The sequence below is a fragment of the Hordeum vulgare genome, chromosome 4H (assembly GCF_904849725.1).
Source record: "Hordeum vulgare subsp. vulgare chromosome 4H, MorexV3_pseudomolecules_assembly, whole genome shotgun sequence".
NCBI lineage: Eukaryota > Viridiplantae > Streptophyta > Magnoliopsida > Poales > Poaceae > Hordeum > Hordeum vulgare.
This window is the reverse complement of record NC_058521.1, coordinates 23,285,218-23,301,901: the sequence shown is the minus strand read 5'-3', so window position 1 is coordinate 23,301,901 and position 16,684 is coordinate 23,285,218. Positions and strand designations below refer to the sequence as shown.

At 45.6% G+C, this 16,684-nt stretch overlaps 1 protein-coding gene across 1 annotated transcript; it reads right to left on the bottom strand.

Annotated features, from left to right (window-relative positions):
* Positions 1–8,192: 8,192 nt before the first annotated feature.
* Positions 8,193–12,597, bottom strand: LOC123447631 (lariat debranching enzyme). The gene is made up of 10 exons (XM_045124237.1): positions 12,488–12,597; positions 12,214–12,330; positions 11,594–11,751; positions 10,936–11,057; positions 10,568–10,761; positions 9,518–9,700; positions 9,311–9,429; positions 9,067–9,206; positions 8,726–8,806; positions 8,193–8,570 (listed from the first exon to the last, which is right to left on the bottom strand). Exons 1-10 carry the CDS (start codon positions 12,491–12,493, stop codon positions 8,467–8,469), a joined length of 1,224 nt encoding a protein of 407 aa, XP_044980172.1. The 5' UTR covers positions 12,494–12,597; the 3' UTR covers positions 8,193–8,466.
* Between the last annotated feature and the right edge of the window lie 4,087 nt (positions 12,598–16,684).

The following is a 16,684-nucleotide window of genomic DNA, read 5'->3' as shown; positions in this document are numbered from 1 at the left end:
CGCTTGGTTAGCACGTAAGGAGGACTACTCAGTAGTTCAATGTGCAGTCTTGTATGGCTTAGAACCGGGACTTCAACGTCGCTTTGAGCGTCATGGAGCATTTGAGATGTTCCAGGAGTTGAAGTTTATCTTTCAGAAGAACGCCCGGATCGAGAGGTATGAGACCTCCGATAAATTCTATGCTTGCAAGATGGAGGAGAACTCGTCTGTCAGTGAACGTGTGCTCAAAATGTCTGGGTACTCAAACCGTCTAGCTGAGCTGGGGATTGAACTCCCGCAAGAAGCTATCACTGACAGAATCCTTCAATCACTGCCGCCAAGCTATAAAGGCTTTGTGTTGAACTACAACATGCAAGGGATGAACAAGTCTCCCGGCAAGTTGTTTGCGATGCTGAAAGTCGCAGAGTCTGAACTCCGTAAAGAGCATCAAGTGTTGATGGTGAATAAGACCACTAGTTTCAAGAGAAACGGCAAAGGCAAGAAGGGTAATTCGAAGAAGACGGCAAGCCTGTTGCCAATCCGACGAAGAAACCCAAAGCTGGACCTAAGCCTGAAACAGAGTGTTACTATTGCAAGGGTATGGGTCACTGGAAGCGCAATTGCCCCAAGTATCTGGCTGATAAGAAGGCGGCCAAAGAAAAATCAGGTATATTTGATATACATGTTATTGATGTGTACTTAACCGGCTCTCGTAGTAGTGCCTGGGTATTCGATACCGGTTCTGTTGCTCATATTTGCAACTCGAAACAGGAACTGCGGAATAGACGAAGGCTGGCGAAAGATGAAGTGACGATGCGCGTAGGAAATGGTTCCAAGGTTGATGCAATCGCCGTCGGCACAGTTTCACTTCAGTTACCATCAGGACTAGTTATGAACTTGAATCATTGTTATTTAGTGCCTGCGTTGAGCATGAACATTATATCTGGATCTTGTTTATTGCGAGACGGTTACTCTTTTAAGTCAGAGAATAATGGTTGTTCTATTTCTATGAGTAACATCTTTTATGGTCATGCACCCAATGTGAGAGGATTGTTCATATTGAATCTTGATAGTGATACACACATACATAACATTGAGACCAAAAGAGTTAGAGTTAACAATGATAGCGCCATATTTTTGTGGCACTGCCGCTTAGGTCATATTGGTGTAAAGCGCATGAAGAAACTCCATGCCGATGGACTTTTGGAGTCACTTGACTTTGATTCACTTGACACGTGCGAACCATGCCTCATGGGCAAGATGACTAAAACTCCGTTCTCCGGAACAATGGAGCGTGCAAGTGACTTGTTGGAAATCATACATACTGATGTGTGTGGTCCGATGAGCGTAGAAGCACGCGGTGGATATCGTTATTTTCTCACCTTCACTGACGATTTGAGTAGATATGGTTATGTCTACTTAATGAAGCACAAGTCTGAAACATTTGAAAAGTTCAAGCAATTTCAAAGTGAAGTTGAAAATCATCGTAACAAGAAGATCAAGTTCCTACGGTCTGATCGTGGGGGTGAATATCTAAGTTTCGAGTTTGGTGCTCACTTAAGACAATGTGGAATTGTTTCACAGTTGACACCGCCTGGAACACCACAGCGTAATGGTGTGTCCGAACGTCGTAATCGTACTTTATTGGAGATGGTGCGATCTATGATGTCTCTTACCGATTTGTCGTTATCGTTTTTGGGGTTATGCATTAGAAACAGCTGCATTCACTTTAAATAGGGCACCATCAAAGTCCGTTGAGACGACACCATACGAACTGTGGTATGGCAAAAGGCCAAAGTCGTCGTTTCTTAAAGTTTGGGGATGTGATGCTTATGTCAAAAAGCTTCAGCCTGAAAAGCTGGAACCCAAAGCGGAAAAGTGCATCTTCATAGGTTACCCAAAAGAGACAGTTGGGTACACCTTCTATCTCAAATCCGAGGGCAAAGTGTTTGTTGCTAAAAACGGAGCTTTTCTCGAGAAGGAGTTTCTCTCGAGAGAATTGAGTGGGAGGAAGATAGAACTTGATGAGGTTGTCAAACCTCTCATCCCTCTGGATGGTGGCGCAGGGCAAGGGGAAACCTTTGTCGTTGCGACGCCGGTTGAGGAGGAAGTTAATGATGATGATCATGAAACTCCGGTTCAAGCTTCTGTCGAACCACGCAGGTCGACGAGACCACGTGCTGCTCCAGAGTGGTACGGTAATCCCGTCTTGTCAATCATGTTGTTAGACAACAATGAACCTGCAAATTATGAAGAAGCAATGGTGGGCCCAGATTCCAACAAATGGCTAGAAGCCATGAAGTCCGAGATAGGATCCATGTATGAGAACAAAGTGTGGACTTTGGAGGTACTACCTGAGGGTCGCAAGGCTATTCAGAACAAATGGATCTTTAAGAGGAAGACGGACGCTGACGGCAATGTGACCGTTTATAAAGCTCGACTTGTGGCAAAGGGTTTTTCACAAGTTCAAGGAGTTGACTACGATGAGACATTCTCACCCGTAGCGATGCTTAAGTCCGTCAGAATCATGTTAGCAATAGCTGCATTTTTCGATTACGAAATCTGGCAGATGGATGTCAAAACGGCGTTCCTTAACGGTTTCCTTAAGGAAGAGTTGTATATGATGCAACCCGAAGGTTTTGTCGATCCTAAGAATGCTAACAAGGTGTGCAAGCTCCAGCGATCCATTTATGGACTGGTGCAAGCATCTCGGAGTTGGAACAAACGCTTTTATGAGGTGATCAAAGCATTTGGGTTTATACAAGTAGTTGGAGAATCTTGTATTTACAAGAAAGTGAGTGGGAGCTCTGTGGCGTTTCTAATATTATATGTGGATGACATATTGCTGATTGGAAACAACGTAGAGTTTTTGGAGAGCATAAAGGATTACTTGAATAAAAGTTTCTCTATGAAGGACCTAGGAGAAGCTGCTTACATTCTAGGCATTAAGATCTACAGTGATAGATCAAAACGCCTGATAGGACTTTCACAAAGCACATACCTTGATAAAGTTTTGAAGAGGTTCAAAATGGAACAGTCCAAGAAAGGGTTCTTGCCAGTTTTACAAGGTACGAGATTGAGTAAGACTCAGTGCCCAGCAACTGATGAGGATAGAGAGCATATGAGCATCGTCCCCTATGCTTCAGCCATAGGTTCTATCATGTATGCAATGTTGTGCACTAGACCGGATGTTAGCCTGGCCATAAGTATGGCAGGCAGGTTCCAGAGTAATCCAGGAGTGGATCACTGGACGAAGGTCAAGAATATCCTGAAGTACCTAAAAAGGACTAAGGAGATGTTTCTCGTGTATGGAGGTGACGAAGAGCTCACCGTAAAGGGTTACGTCGATGCAAGCTTTGACACAGATCCGGACGACTCTAAGTCGCAGACCGGATACGTATTTATTCTTAATGGGGGTGCGGTAAGCTGGTGCAGTTCCAAGCAAAGCGTCGTAGCAGATTCTACATGTGAAGCGGAGTACATGGCTGCCTCGGAGGCGTCTAAGGAGGGTGTCTGGATGAAGCAGTTCATGACGGATCTTGGAGTGCCATTGCCTTAGCCTTGTTCTGAATCCAATAACCTTAGCCAAGTGCACTGAATCCAATAACCTTGTTCTGTGACAACACGGGTGCCATTGCCTTAGCAAAGGAACCACGGTTTCATAAGAAGTCCAGACACATCAAACGACGCTTCAACCTCATCCGCGACTACGTCGAAGGGGAGGACGTAAATATATGCAAAGTGCACACGGATCTGAATGTAGCAGACCCGCTCACTAAACCTCTTCCACGGGCAAAGCATGATCAACACCAGAACTGTATGGGTGTTAGATTTATTACAATGTAATTCGCATGATGATGTGAGGGCTAGATTATTGACTCTAGTGCAAGTGGGAGACTGTTGGAATTATGCCCTAGAGGCAATAATAAATATAGTTATTATTATAATTCATGTATCAAGATAATCGTTTATTATCCTTGCTATAATTGTATTGAATGAAGACTTATATACATGTGTGGATACATAGACAAAACACTGTCCCTAGCAAGCCTCTAGTTGGCTAGCCAGTTGATCAAAGATAGTCAGTGTCTTCTGATTATAAACAAGGTGTTGTTGCTTGATAACTGGATCACGTCATTAGGAGAATCACGTGATGGACTAGACCCAAACTAATAGACGTAGCATGTTGATCGTGTCATTTTGTTGCTACTGTTTTCTGCGTGTCAAGTATTTGTTCCTATGACCATGAGATCATATAACTCACTGACACCGGAGGAATACTTTGTGTGTATCAAACGTCGCAACGTAACTGGGTGACTATAAAGATGCTCTACAGGTATCTCCGAAGGTGTTCGTTGAGTTAGTATGGATCGAGACTGGGATTTGTCACTCCGTGTGACGGAGAGGTATCTCGGGGCCCACTCGGTAATACAACATCACACACAAGCCTTGCAAGCAATGTGACTTAGTGTAAGTTGCGGGATCTTGTATTACGGAACGAGTAAAGAGACTTGCCGGTAAACGAGATTGAAATAGGTATGCGCATACTAACGATCGAATCTCGGGCAAGTAACATACCGAAGGACAAAGGGAATGACATACGGGATTATATGAATCCTTGGCACTGAGGTTCAAACGATAAGATCTTCGTAGAATATGTAGGATCCAATATGGGCATCCAGGTCCCGCTATTGGATATTGACCGAGGAGTCTCTCGGGTCATGTCTACATAGTTCTCGAACCCGCAGGGTCTGCACACTTAAGGTTCGACGTTGTTTTATGCGTATTTGAGTTATATGGTTGGTTACCGAATGTTGTTCGGAGTCCCGGATGAGATCACGGACATCACGAGGGTTTCCGGAATGGTCCGAAAACAAAGATTGATATATAGGATGACCTCATTTGATTACCGGAAGGTTTTCGGAGTTACCGGGAATGTACCGGGAATGACGAATGGGTTCCGGGAGTTCACCGGGGGGGCAACCCACCCCGGGGAAGCCCATAGGCCTTGGGGTGGCTCACCAGCCCTTAGTGGGCTGGTGGGACAGCCCAAGAAGGCCCTATGCGCCATAGGAAGAAAATCAAAGAGAAAAAAAGAGGAGGTGGGAAAAGGGGGAAGGACTCCTCCTTCCAAACCTAGTTGGACTCGGTTTGGAAGGGGAGGGTTGCCCCCCTTGGCTCGGCCGAAGCCCTTGAGGGTCCTTGGACCCCAAGGCAAGGCTCCCCCTCTTCCCCCTATATATACGGAGGTTTTAGGGCTGATTTGAGACGACTTTTCCACGGCAGCCCGACCACATACCTCCACGGTTTTTCCTCTAGATCGTGTTTCTGCGGAGCTCGGGCGGAGCCCTGCTGAGATAAGATCACCACCAACCTCCGGAGCACCGTCACGCTGCCGGAGAAATCTTCTACCTCTCCGTCTCTCTTGCTGGATCAAGAAGGCCGAGATCATCGTCGAGCTGTACGTGTGCTGAACGCGGAGGTGCCGTCCGTTCGGCACTAGATCGTGGGACTGATCGCGGGACGGTTCGCGGGGCGGATCGAGAGACGTGAGGACGTTCCACTACATCAACCGTGTTCACTAACGCTTCTGTTGTACGGTCTACAAGGGTACGTAGATCACACATCCCCTCTCATAGATGGACATCACCATGATAGGTCTTCGTGCGCGTAGGAAAATTTTTGTTTCCCATGCGACGTTCCCCAACAAGTGTTACCGTTTCTATCGTTATCTCTTGTTGCCTACCACATGTTAAATATCAGCCTCTCAACATTGCCATGAAAACCTTCAACCTGTTCACAACCTAGCAAACCACTGATTGGCTATGTTACTGCTTGCTTAACCATGTGTTAGCGTTGCTAGTTGCAGGTGCAGTTGCTTCCAAGTGATAACCTGGGTTCCTTGTTATATCACCCTATTAAATGCTATTTATTTTAATGCACCTATATACTTGGTAAAAGGTGGAAGGCTTGGCCTTTCTAGCCTGGTGTTTTGTTCCACCTTTGCCCCCCTTAGTTTCGGCTACCGGTGTTATGTTCCATATTTGAGCGCTCCTAACACGATCGGGGTTGTTATGTGGACCCCCTTGATAACTCGTTTTAGATTAAAGCTGGTCTGGCAAGGCCCAACTTTGGTTCTACATTTGCCTAATAACTAACAATTTGCACAGGGACCCGCCGACACCCACGAATAATTAATCAACCCCCGGGTCAGTGCTCCTCATGAGTGTTGGTCCAAAACAGAGCACCGTGCGGGGCCAACCTGGGGCAATTCGGGAGATTTCTATCAGGCCACCGTACGCTTCGCTTATTCGTCGTGTCCTGAGAATGAGATACGCGGCTCCTATCAGGATCGTCGACATGTCGGGTGGCCTTGCTGGATTAGTTTTACCTTTTACGAAATATCTTGTGCATCGGGATTCCGGTGATGCTTTGGGATTTCTCAGAGTTGAGGTTTTCCACTAAGGAGTCCGATGAGACCGCGAGCTTCGTGATCGAGGATTTCTATGCGGCTTGTGGTAATTTGTGATGGACTAGTTGGAGCACCCCTGCATGGTTAAATCTTTCGGAAAGCCGTGCCCGCAGTTATGTGGCAACGTGGAAACTTTGTTTAACACTGGTTCTAGAAAACTTGAAGTTAACTTAAATAAAATATGCCAACTGAGTGCGTAACCGTGATTGCCTCTTTCGCGAGTTCCTTCTCCGATCGAGGACACGGTGGGGTTATGTTTGACGTAAGTAGGTGTTCAGGATCATTCATTTTATCATCAGTAGACCATGTCCGATGTGCGTAGATCTTCCCCCCTCTTATTTCTTGTACTCGTAAGTTAGCCACTAAATAAATGCTTAGTCGCTTGCTGCAGCCTCGCCACTTAACCATACCTCTCCCATTAAGCTTTGATAGTCTTGATACCTTTGAAAATGAGATTGTTGAGTCCCCTGTGGCTCACAGATTACTACAACACCAGTTGCAGGTACAGGTAAAGATTATTTGACGTGAGCGCGTTGATTGTTCATTTGGAGTTGCTTCTTCTTCTTCATCATCGATCTAGGGTGGGTTCCAGGTCGGCAGCCTGGGATAGCAAGGATGGACATCGTTCTTCTTTTCTCGTTTGTTTTCGTCCGTAGTCGGACCCTGCTCTTCTTCATGATGATTATGTATTGTACTGATGTGACTCTGATGTAGCTTGTGGCGAGTAAGCCAATTCTTTATATCTCTTCTTTTCAGTACATGTACTTGTAACGATATCCATTCTTGCGAAACGACGAGATGAGCTTCTATCCCTGACGAGGCCCTCGTGCCAAATTAAGGATAGGGTCGCATCTTGGGCGTTACACCGATGGCCTCTACGATGTCGGGGCAGTGACGGTTGCTCCGATGATGGGCTTCTTCATCTAAGAGGGGCTTCTTCATCTAAGAGTGGGCTCAATGGTGGTGCTAGATGGTTGTCGTGGTGAGATGATGTGCGGATGTTGTGGTCTCAGGAGCTTGCGTGAAAACCGTGTCTCGGTTGTGGCCGGGACCAGCGATGTCGGCAGCCGTGGCTGTCGCTTATTTTCTTGGAGACATCGTTGTACTGTTGTCGCACCCCTCACGTGCTCATCATTGCAGCTCGGAGGGAAACTCTTGATCTGGTTTGATCGGACCAAGATGTCGCCTTGGTGTCGTATTCCCTCCTGGGGACTTCGTATTTGGAGTTGTATGTTGGCGAGCGAGACCAGTGGAAGACGATGGTGTTGGTACGAGGCTTCTGTGGCAATGATGATGGGGCGAGCAGTGTTGGAGACGTGGCTATGGTTGCGGTAGTCGGCTCTTCTCCGGCATGCCTGCGGGATCGTCTCGGTTGGTTTGTTGCTCCAAAGTCGAAGTTGCGGTGGCAGGTTCTTCGTCAGAGTCGGAGCTGCGCTGCCTGGTTGTCGGTAGGTGGGTCTGGCACAGGCCTTCATGCATCTCTGCACGACCTCTTTAGTGTGGGTTGAGTTGACAATCGCTTCGACAAAGTCGGAGTCGTTTGCTCAGGGTTTAAGGATGGCGATGAGGCCTGGAGGAGTGATGACGATGACGCCTATGCGTTGTCTCGGCAAGACCCTCTTTGGAGTGATGTGCGTGGGGTTTCTTATGTGTGCCGCCAACAGTTGTGATGGTTTTCGTTCGATTCTCCATAATGAACTGAGTAACTCTTTTATTCTTAATGAATGTAGGATAACTGCCATTTCGAAGAAAAAAACATTGCTAGTTTTAAAAACAACAACCATAATGTCTCTAAAAAATCTGCATTGTGCTAGCATATAACTCCAGTTACACCTCGTAATCAAACAAGGTTACTGTACGGTGCTACGGTCTACAAGTTAGTTTTCCTTTTGCAGTAATGCTCTACAGAGGTAATGGCATCCATCAAGATAGCTAGCAGCAAAACCCTGGACGCAGGATAATACAACGAAACTTGTCCTGGTGAAACCTCCAACGAATCCACTACTTTAAGCGCTTCACCCCTCATCACCTTCGTCATCTTCAACTTCATCGGGGAGCTCTATGGCGTCGTCGTCAAGTGCAGGTGCTGCCTGAGAGCTCGACACATTTGTATCAACCCCTGTTGACCAAAAGATGAGCAACCACAAAGTCATCACGAAGTATAACCACGGTAGAACAACTGTTCTTGCTTTGGCATGCATGAAAGAGTTTAATATTAACACCAGAGAGACTGAGCTACAGCCATAAGCATTTATCAGAGAGCGAGAAACATACCACCAGGATTAGACGAGTCCAGCAGATATGGGAGTTCTAACAACTGGAGAAACGATTCCGTTTGTGGGTTCCTGCAATGAACTGTGTACCACAAGAACCATTTAAAGCACGCATCAGAAGTTTGATAAATAAAGGGCATAAATTCAAATGCTTAGGACCAGATACTAGTTTGTGATACTTTAAATACAAAAACAACTAGGTTGAAAGCAATGAACTCTGACATAAGATGAAATTGTGGAACTAAAGGAAAAATGTATGGTAGCTCAAGATCAAGAAACATTTTGAGGGTAGAATCCATAATATTTATGGCTCACAGTGAAGACATGACTATTAAAGCTTACCCGCTACAGGGGGATTATAAACTGGCCTGGACGGATCATAAGGTGGAGCAGTCTGGACAAAATCAAATGTCTTAGCCCCTCTAGCATTCAACTTGCTCCTAACCCACTGCCGGTCATCTTCAATATCAAGTTCTTCATTCCTGTCAGATAAGCCAATTGAATTACTCCAGCTTTGTCATTTATTGTATATTATCAGAATATTCATTACACGGTAACAAACAAACAAGACAATTTATGCACCAACCTAATTGTACATGGCATCCGAGTTAAGGGGAAAGCACTATTGAATCTCCGTGTTATTGCAAGCCATTCTTCATCATACTGAATTTCATATGGTCCCGGATTGGATGGAATGTCTATTACCTAAAATTGATTGACATCTCAGAACAAATATGTGCAAGGAACTTATTTGTAGTGGTTCAAATGTCTGTGGTAGAGGCGATAGTAGTACCTGCAAAAAATTCCGCCCGGGAAGGCACTTATCAAGAGCAAGGAACTTAGTCATAGGTCCATCCTCACCATGTTGAATGATAGCTGGAAATCTACAATGAAGATGAGCTGAAAACCAGTACGGTGGTTTTAATTTGTTCAGTAATTTTGCTGCAGATTCACTGCCTAATGTTCTCTTGTCGACCTGAAATGGCAAGAGAACAGAGCATTAACAATAGTTTGATATGTGTGTAGGGAAGCATGAAGCATTCCTTTTTTGAGGAAGTAGTCTCAATCAAACACTGTGCATGTCAGACCACAGTAGTCATCATCTCACCATACGAAATTCGATGCCATAGGAATTAGTTTTCCAAATAGGCATAGTTTTGTTGCCCATAGGTGCCACCGACTAACGATGTAAGAATAACATTAGCATTTTTAGCTAAAATACTAAGGTTTATCTAGTGTTACCCTTACAAGATTAATTAGCAGAAAAAAGAGAGAGAAAAACAATCCTTAGGTGATCACAGATGCTGGCACAACACTGGAAACTGTTTCACCGCAATAATCATCATGAAAAATGTGGCATCGCTTATTTATTATATTATTCTTTGGCTTTGACTCAAAATGTGACATTGTCACACAATAAAGTCAACACACTCCCTTGAGGCATTTTCACAAGGTTGGTGGATGATGAGTTATGAAAGGCATATGTTAGACAGTTGTCATGGCTTGAATGCGTTGCGTACTAGTATCTAGGTAGATAGGACGGAAGGCCCTCACTCCAGGGGCAACATAGAAGAGCCACTCTTCTAATTCTTGCTTGGCTTCATTCCTCACAGAGTGTTCCCTTTATTAGAGGACTAACAACCCAATCTAAGAAAGAAATCGTAGATCTTATGTCTAGTCGGCCCAAGCTAAAATAGATCTTAATTTAAAGGAGAAACTACCTAATTAATAAATCATGGGAATTTTCCCCCTAACTTGTCGCTGGGTGGGCCATGTACTACATGGACATAACAAATGTGTAACACAAAATAATCCCCTATGTCAGTTGGCAACTTGGTATTACCTCTTCTTTGAAGAACGGTTTCTCTCGAAGGAGCCTCTCCCGGTTTCCATATTCAGTAATCCCCAGAGGCCAGTCATGTGACATGAATATATCTAGAGGTTCCTTCACATGCATTAGCTTGAGAACATCGTAATGCCTTACATGGTACACTGATCGTATAGTACCCTCATTGTATGGAGGCCTCTCATGGTGCCCTGTATAGATTGGCAATAATAAATTCTGAGTGCAATGACATTTACAGTTCTAGTTTAGGAACCTTCTTCAATAGGCTTCAACTCCCTAGACAATAACTTCTAGATGCAAGCACTAAAAAGAAATACAAATCTCCAAAGTACAAAGTATCCCAAGCAAGATATTAATAAACTTGCCTCGGTAATAATCATTTTGCTTATGTATTCCTGACATCCCACCAATTCGTATATTTCCAAACTTAACAACACCAGCAAACCCCAAGAAGTAGATGTTAGGTGCTGCCCATCCTCCATAGTACCTGATAGTGATTACACCACGATTAGAAAAGCAGGCTTGCATTTTTCAATTAGCAAAACAACACCTCATCATTTAACAATAATGCTGAACTATATTGAGTAAACCAATGTATCCAATGACTGAAAGCTGTTGATCGTATTGTTACGAAACTCTTAAGCAGATATTAGTTCAAAACAAGAGACAGCCTTACATTAAAAACAATACCTTTCTCCCTTCAATTCTATTTATTTACATCCCGATGTTCCTATGAATAGTTACAGGGACCACCGTGCCAGGAGTATATATGTGGCTATTGGACAACACACATCCATACACAGATCATCCTTGCCCCGGTTAGATTTTTTTTTAGATTGAATATTTGAGTAAATATCATGGGAATTTTCAGATTGCTGTGCCTCAATCTTTCCCAAAACTTTATATGCAAATTCTAGTTATTTTCCTCCAAAGTGAAAACATAGAATAAAGTCCAAGAGCTAAACTAAATCAAAGATTGGTATTTTGAAAGTTGTGTCGGGGGCATAAGTGACAAAGACTCACAGTTCCCACAAATAATTGGCTGCTTCATGGTTCCCACCAATGAAGATAGTTGGGTAAGGGGCAACTGCTTGTCCAGAGTAGTACTTCCAAAACGAGTTCATGGTACGAAACTTTGGTGGGACATTTACACACTGTAAATCACTCTCGTTCCTTACAGCCTGCATGAAAAGGTGCAATGTCAGAATGTGAAATATATCAACACGTACATAGAATTACTACCGAACATTAAACTATAATAACCATGTGAAAAATCAAGTTGTCCATGCTCCATTAAGATAGAACCAAGCCAGATATGACCTTCTTACGGACAAGTAAGATAAACATAGAATTTCGTCAGAAAGGACCCGCACGACCACACCCAGTAAGACAAGTATTGCAGCACTCAATTCAAGATATGACCTTTAGGACAAGTAAGAAAATGCTGCGATACCCTAGCCAGATTAACTATTTTCTCCAACGAGTAATAGATATTAGGTTCAAACAAACAACCAACCAACCAGCATACACCAGCGTCCAGCCAAATTGCAAACTCGCGATGTATTTAAGGAAAAAAAAACACAAGTCCAGCTCCAATGGAGGAGCGTGAGCAGAGGGTACTGCACACTGCAGCCTGAGCGCACCTGGAAATCGCCGCAGCAGATGAGGAGGTCGATCTTGATGCCCTCGGCCGCCTCGAGCCGGCGCATCGTGTCGTAGACCTTGTCCAGCTCCCCGTGCATGCATCCCTCCACCGCGACCTGCACAGCACAGGACACCCGGCGAGGCATTACGTCGAGCACGTGGCCGGCACGCCAGGGGGGCTTCCCGAACGAGGAACCTGTTGACCGGTGCTCGGAGCACATACGGCTGCATCCGGAGAAACGGAGAGCGGGAGAGCTCCCGCTGATCACTCACCTTCATGGCCTGCCGTGCGGGATGCGCCGGCTGGTCGGAAGGGGCGGCGAGCGCCGGGGGAAAGCAACAGCGGCAGAGGTTGGGGTTCTCGAGTTTTTTTTTTCGTCAACATGGCGGTTGGGAGAGGGGGTTAAGTAAAGTTTATGGAGAATTGTAATGGACCACCGGCCCAGTTGTAGTTGTGGGCCGTATCCTGTTCTGTCCGCCGGATTCAGCACCCGTGGCCCACAGAGATGTAAATCTTATCTATACCTATCTATACCTAATCTCTACCTATATCTTACCTATATCTATATATATATATAATGATAAAGCCGCTATTGCTTCCGTCGGACAGCCCATCACGATATTTTTATAAAAAATCCCCTGTAATTTTTGTTATTCAACCCGCGCTTCATCATTTCTCTGCAACGCAAAAGAAAAAACGATTCGCTCCAAAAATTATACCCGTACGCATCGCCTCCTCCCGTCGACCCTGGGCCACCCTGGCCTGTGCCCAAGCCGCCGCACACCACTCGCCATCGCAGCCGACCTCAACCGCCACCGCTGCCGATCACAACCCACCCGCCTCCGCGGCTGTACCTCTCCCCGCTCACTGCCCCCGTTGCGGCGCTCGAGCGCATCGCGTCGACCCTGGTCCACCCTGGCCTATGCCCAGGCCGCTGCCACACCACTCGCCGCCGCGACCGACCTCAACCACCACTACTACAACGACTTGGGATGATGCGTCTGCTCGATGCAGAACGGCGGTGGCGCGCGGATAAGGCGCGGCGGAGCGAAGTACTTGCAGGTGGAGGCGGGCCTCCATGGCTCACACGGGGAACTCCGAGGTTATGGCGCGGCAACGGCGACTCCTTATGGTCAGATAAAGGCGCCTAACCCTTGCTTCCCTCATCGTATCCCCTCCTCCGGCAGGAACTCATCATCTGGTGAGATCCCCTCCCCATGCCTCCAACCGTGTGCCAAGCACCGGCAAGAAATTTTGTTTTGTGAAAAATTGTTTGCTCATGAATGAATGTATTGAATGTAAGATTGCATTGTTGTAGAGACAAAGAATGAAACACCACTTTCAATTTGTCATCTGATCCCACATTCTCTACCCCATGAGTGAAATAAGATAACAGTCCATTGATCAATTCACGTAGCCTCTTTGTTTTGCTTTGCTTGTCCCGCTCAATTTCTCATCATGGCGGAATTAACAATGGACGGGTTGATTTCTCAACAAAATAGGATAGGACTCACAACATTAGTTAGTTAGCTTATTATTTTAATAAATCAAAATGACCTAATAATAAAGCGGCTATTGCTTCCGTCGGACAACCCACCACGACATTTTTATAAAAAAGCCCGTGTAATTTTTGTTATTCAACCCGCGCTCCATCATTTATCTGCAACGGAAAAGAAAAAAAGCGATTCGCTGCAAAAATTATACCCGTACGCATCGCCTCCTCCCGTCGACCCTGGGCCACCCTGGCCTGTGCCCAGGCCGTCGCACACCACTCGCCGCCGCGGCCGACCTCAACCGCCACCGCTGCCGATCTCAACCCACCCGCCTTCACGACTGTACCTCTCCCCGCTCACTGCCCCCGTTGCGACGCTCGAGCGCGTCGCGTCGACCCTGGTCCACCCTGGCCTATGCCCAGGCCGCTGACGCACCACTCGCCGTCGCGGCCGACCTCAACCACCACTGCTACAACAACTTGGGATGATGCGTCTGCTCGATGCAGAACGGCGGCGGCGCGCGGATAAGCCACGGCAGAGCGAAGTACTTGCAGGTGGAGGCGGGCCTCCATGGCTCACACGGGGAACTCCGAGGTTATGGCGCGGCAACGGCGACTCCTTATGGTCAGATAAAGGCGCCTAACCCTTGCTTCCCTCATCGTATCCCCTCCTCCGGCAGGAACTCGTCATCTGGTGAGATCCCCTCCCCATGCCTCCAACCGTGTGCCAAGCACCGGCAAGAAATTTTGTTTTGTGGAAATTTGTTTCATGATGAATGAATGTATTGAGTGTAAGATTGCATTGTTGTAGAGACAGAGAATGGAACACCACTTTCAGTTTGTCATCTGACCCCACATTCTCTACCCCATGAGTGAAATAAGATAACAGCCCATTGATCAATTCACGTAGCCTCTTTGTTTTGATTTGCTTGTCCCGCTCAATTTCTCATCATGGTGGAATTAACAATGGACGGGTTGATTTCTCAACAAAATAGGATAGGACTGACTACATTAGTTAGTTAGCTTATTATTTTAATAAATCAAAATGATTATAAAAAGATTAAAAGCGCGTGGTATTTTTTTCTCCCGTTGCAACGCACGGGCCCTTTTGCTATAATAATAAAGAGGCTATTGCTTCCGTCGAAAAACCCACCGCGGCATTTTTATAAAAAAAGCTTCGTCCCATTCTGTTTTTTTCTTTGACTTATTGTAGGTGATTTTTTTAGATACGTGAGGTGGTACTAATCTGTGAATGTTTTTCGTCCCTCATCCCTACATGGGCCGAATTGGGCCTGGTTCATGCTTTATTACTGTCCAGCGGCATAAAAATTATCTAGAAATAATAGTTAAAGTATTGTATTTGGCAGTCGAACTCAAGACCTCAACCCTCATAGGGAACTCAACAGCGAGCTGACCCAGCTTCCAACTTCACTACAAGATGTGGTTAGTCCCATCTCGATTCTGTAGACTTAATCCCGCCAATTAAAATACATTCACAACTTACCTAGAATATCGGCAAAGTCACCACGAGAACCAAGAAATAAAAAAGCGAGAAGAAAGACTCGATGAAGGAGGCTAATTAAATAAGATGGAGGATGGATATAAACTCATGCTGATTAGTTTCCTAATTAAATGGGATTAGTGAGGAAGAAGGAAGACTCTATACAAGAGGCTAAATAAATGAGAAGAATAAAGGGACATGCACTCTGATTGGCTGAATAAATGAGAAGAATGCCACTTTGATTGGCTTCCTAATTGCACGGGGTTGAGAAGGGACATGCACTCTCGTTGGCTGTTGGCTTCCTAATGACTTTTAGTTCTAAATGTTTGTTGAGCAAAGTATCGATGGAAGCTGCAACCTTAAAATTTCATGTCAGTTCTATTTTAGATGAAACGGACACTTCTATTTCTACAATGTTGCCTTCTTACTGTTTGAAAAATAAACTATTGTACTTTATAGAACTGAATCATGTGTGCAATAATGGTTGTTGACTAGCAAATTTTCATAAAGGCTTTCCAAAAAATAAATTCATTCTTTGAACCATAATTGAGAAGATTATGTAAGAGAGGGCCATTAGCAATTGTTGCGATACACTTGGAGTCGTTGCTCTCGCTTTCACTCCGTCGCGAAGCACGAACATATATGTTTGGAAGAAGGAGAGCATTACCATTCAACTGACTAAAAGATTAACCTATTAATTTATTTTCAAGTGGAATTACCCGGTTAGTATTTGATAAATAACTTTAAACTAACTATTATTTTTAAAATGTAGTTTCATCTTGAAACACTAGAGGATGTGTATTGGGGTCTCGAGTCATGTTTATTGGGCTGGGGTATGTGATATTTTTTCTTCCGTTGCAAAGCACGGGCATATTTGCTATAGCTAATAATATTTTTAGCCTATTGCAACGCACGGGCATTTGTACTAGTAATAATAAAGAGGTTATTGCTTCCGTCAGAAAACCCACTGCGACATTTTTATAAAAAAGTCCCTGTAATTTTTGTTATTCAACTCGTGCTCCATCATTTATCTGCAACGCAAAAGAAAAAACGATTCGCTGCAAAAATTATACCCGTACGCATCGCCTCCTCCCATCGACCCTGGGCCACCCTTGCATGTGCCCAGGCCGCCGCCACACCACTCGCCGCCGCTGCCGATCTCAACCCACCGCCTCCGCGGCCGTACCTCTCCCCGCCCACTGCCCCTGTTACGGCGCTCAAGCGCATCGCGTCGACCGTGGTCCACCCTGGCGTGTGCTCAGGCCGCTGCCACACCACTCGCCGTCGCGGCCGACCTCAACCACCACTGTTGTCGATCTCAACCCACCCGCCTCCGCGGCCATACCTCTGCCCGCTTGCTGTTCCCGTTTCGGCGCTCGAGCACAACTTTTGGATCAAATCAACGCGACAGCTACAGTGACTGGGATGATGCGTCTGCTCGATGCAGAACGGCGGCGGCGCGGCGGAGCGAAGTAC

Bases quoted from the DNA above. Each gene is read 5' to 3' on its own strand.
- LOC123447631 (XM_045124237.1), bottom strand. The intron at 11,752-12,213 runs GTGCGCTCAGGC...CTTTTCATGCAG, and splicing joins TCTGCTGCGGCGATTTCCAG to GCTGTAAGGAACGAGAGTGA. The intron at 9,207-9,310 runs GTTGGTGCATAA...CTTATCTGACAG, and splicing joins CGGATGCCATGTACAATTAG to GAATGAAGAACTTGATATTG.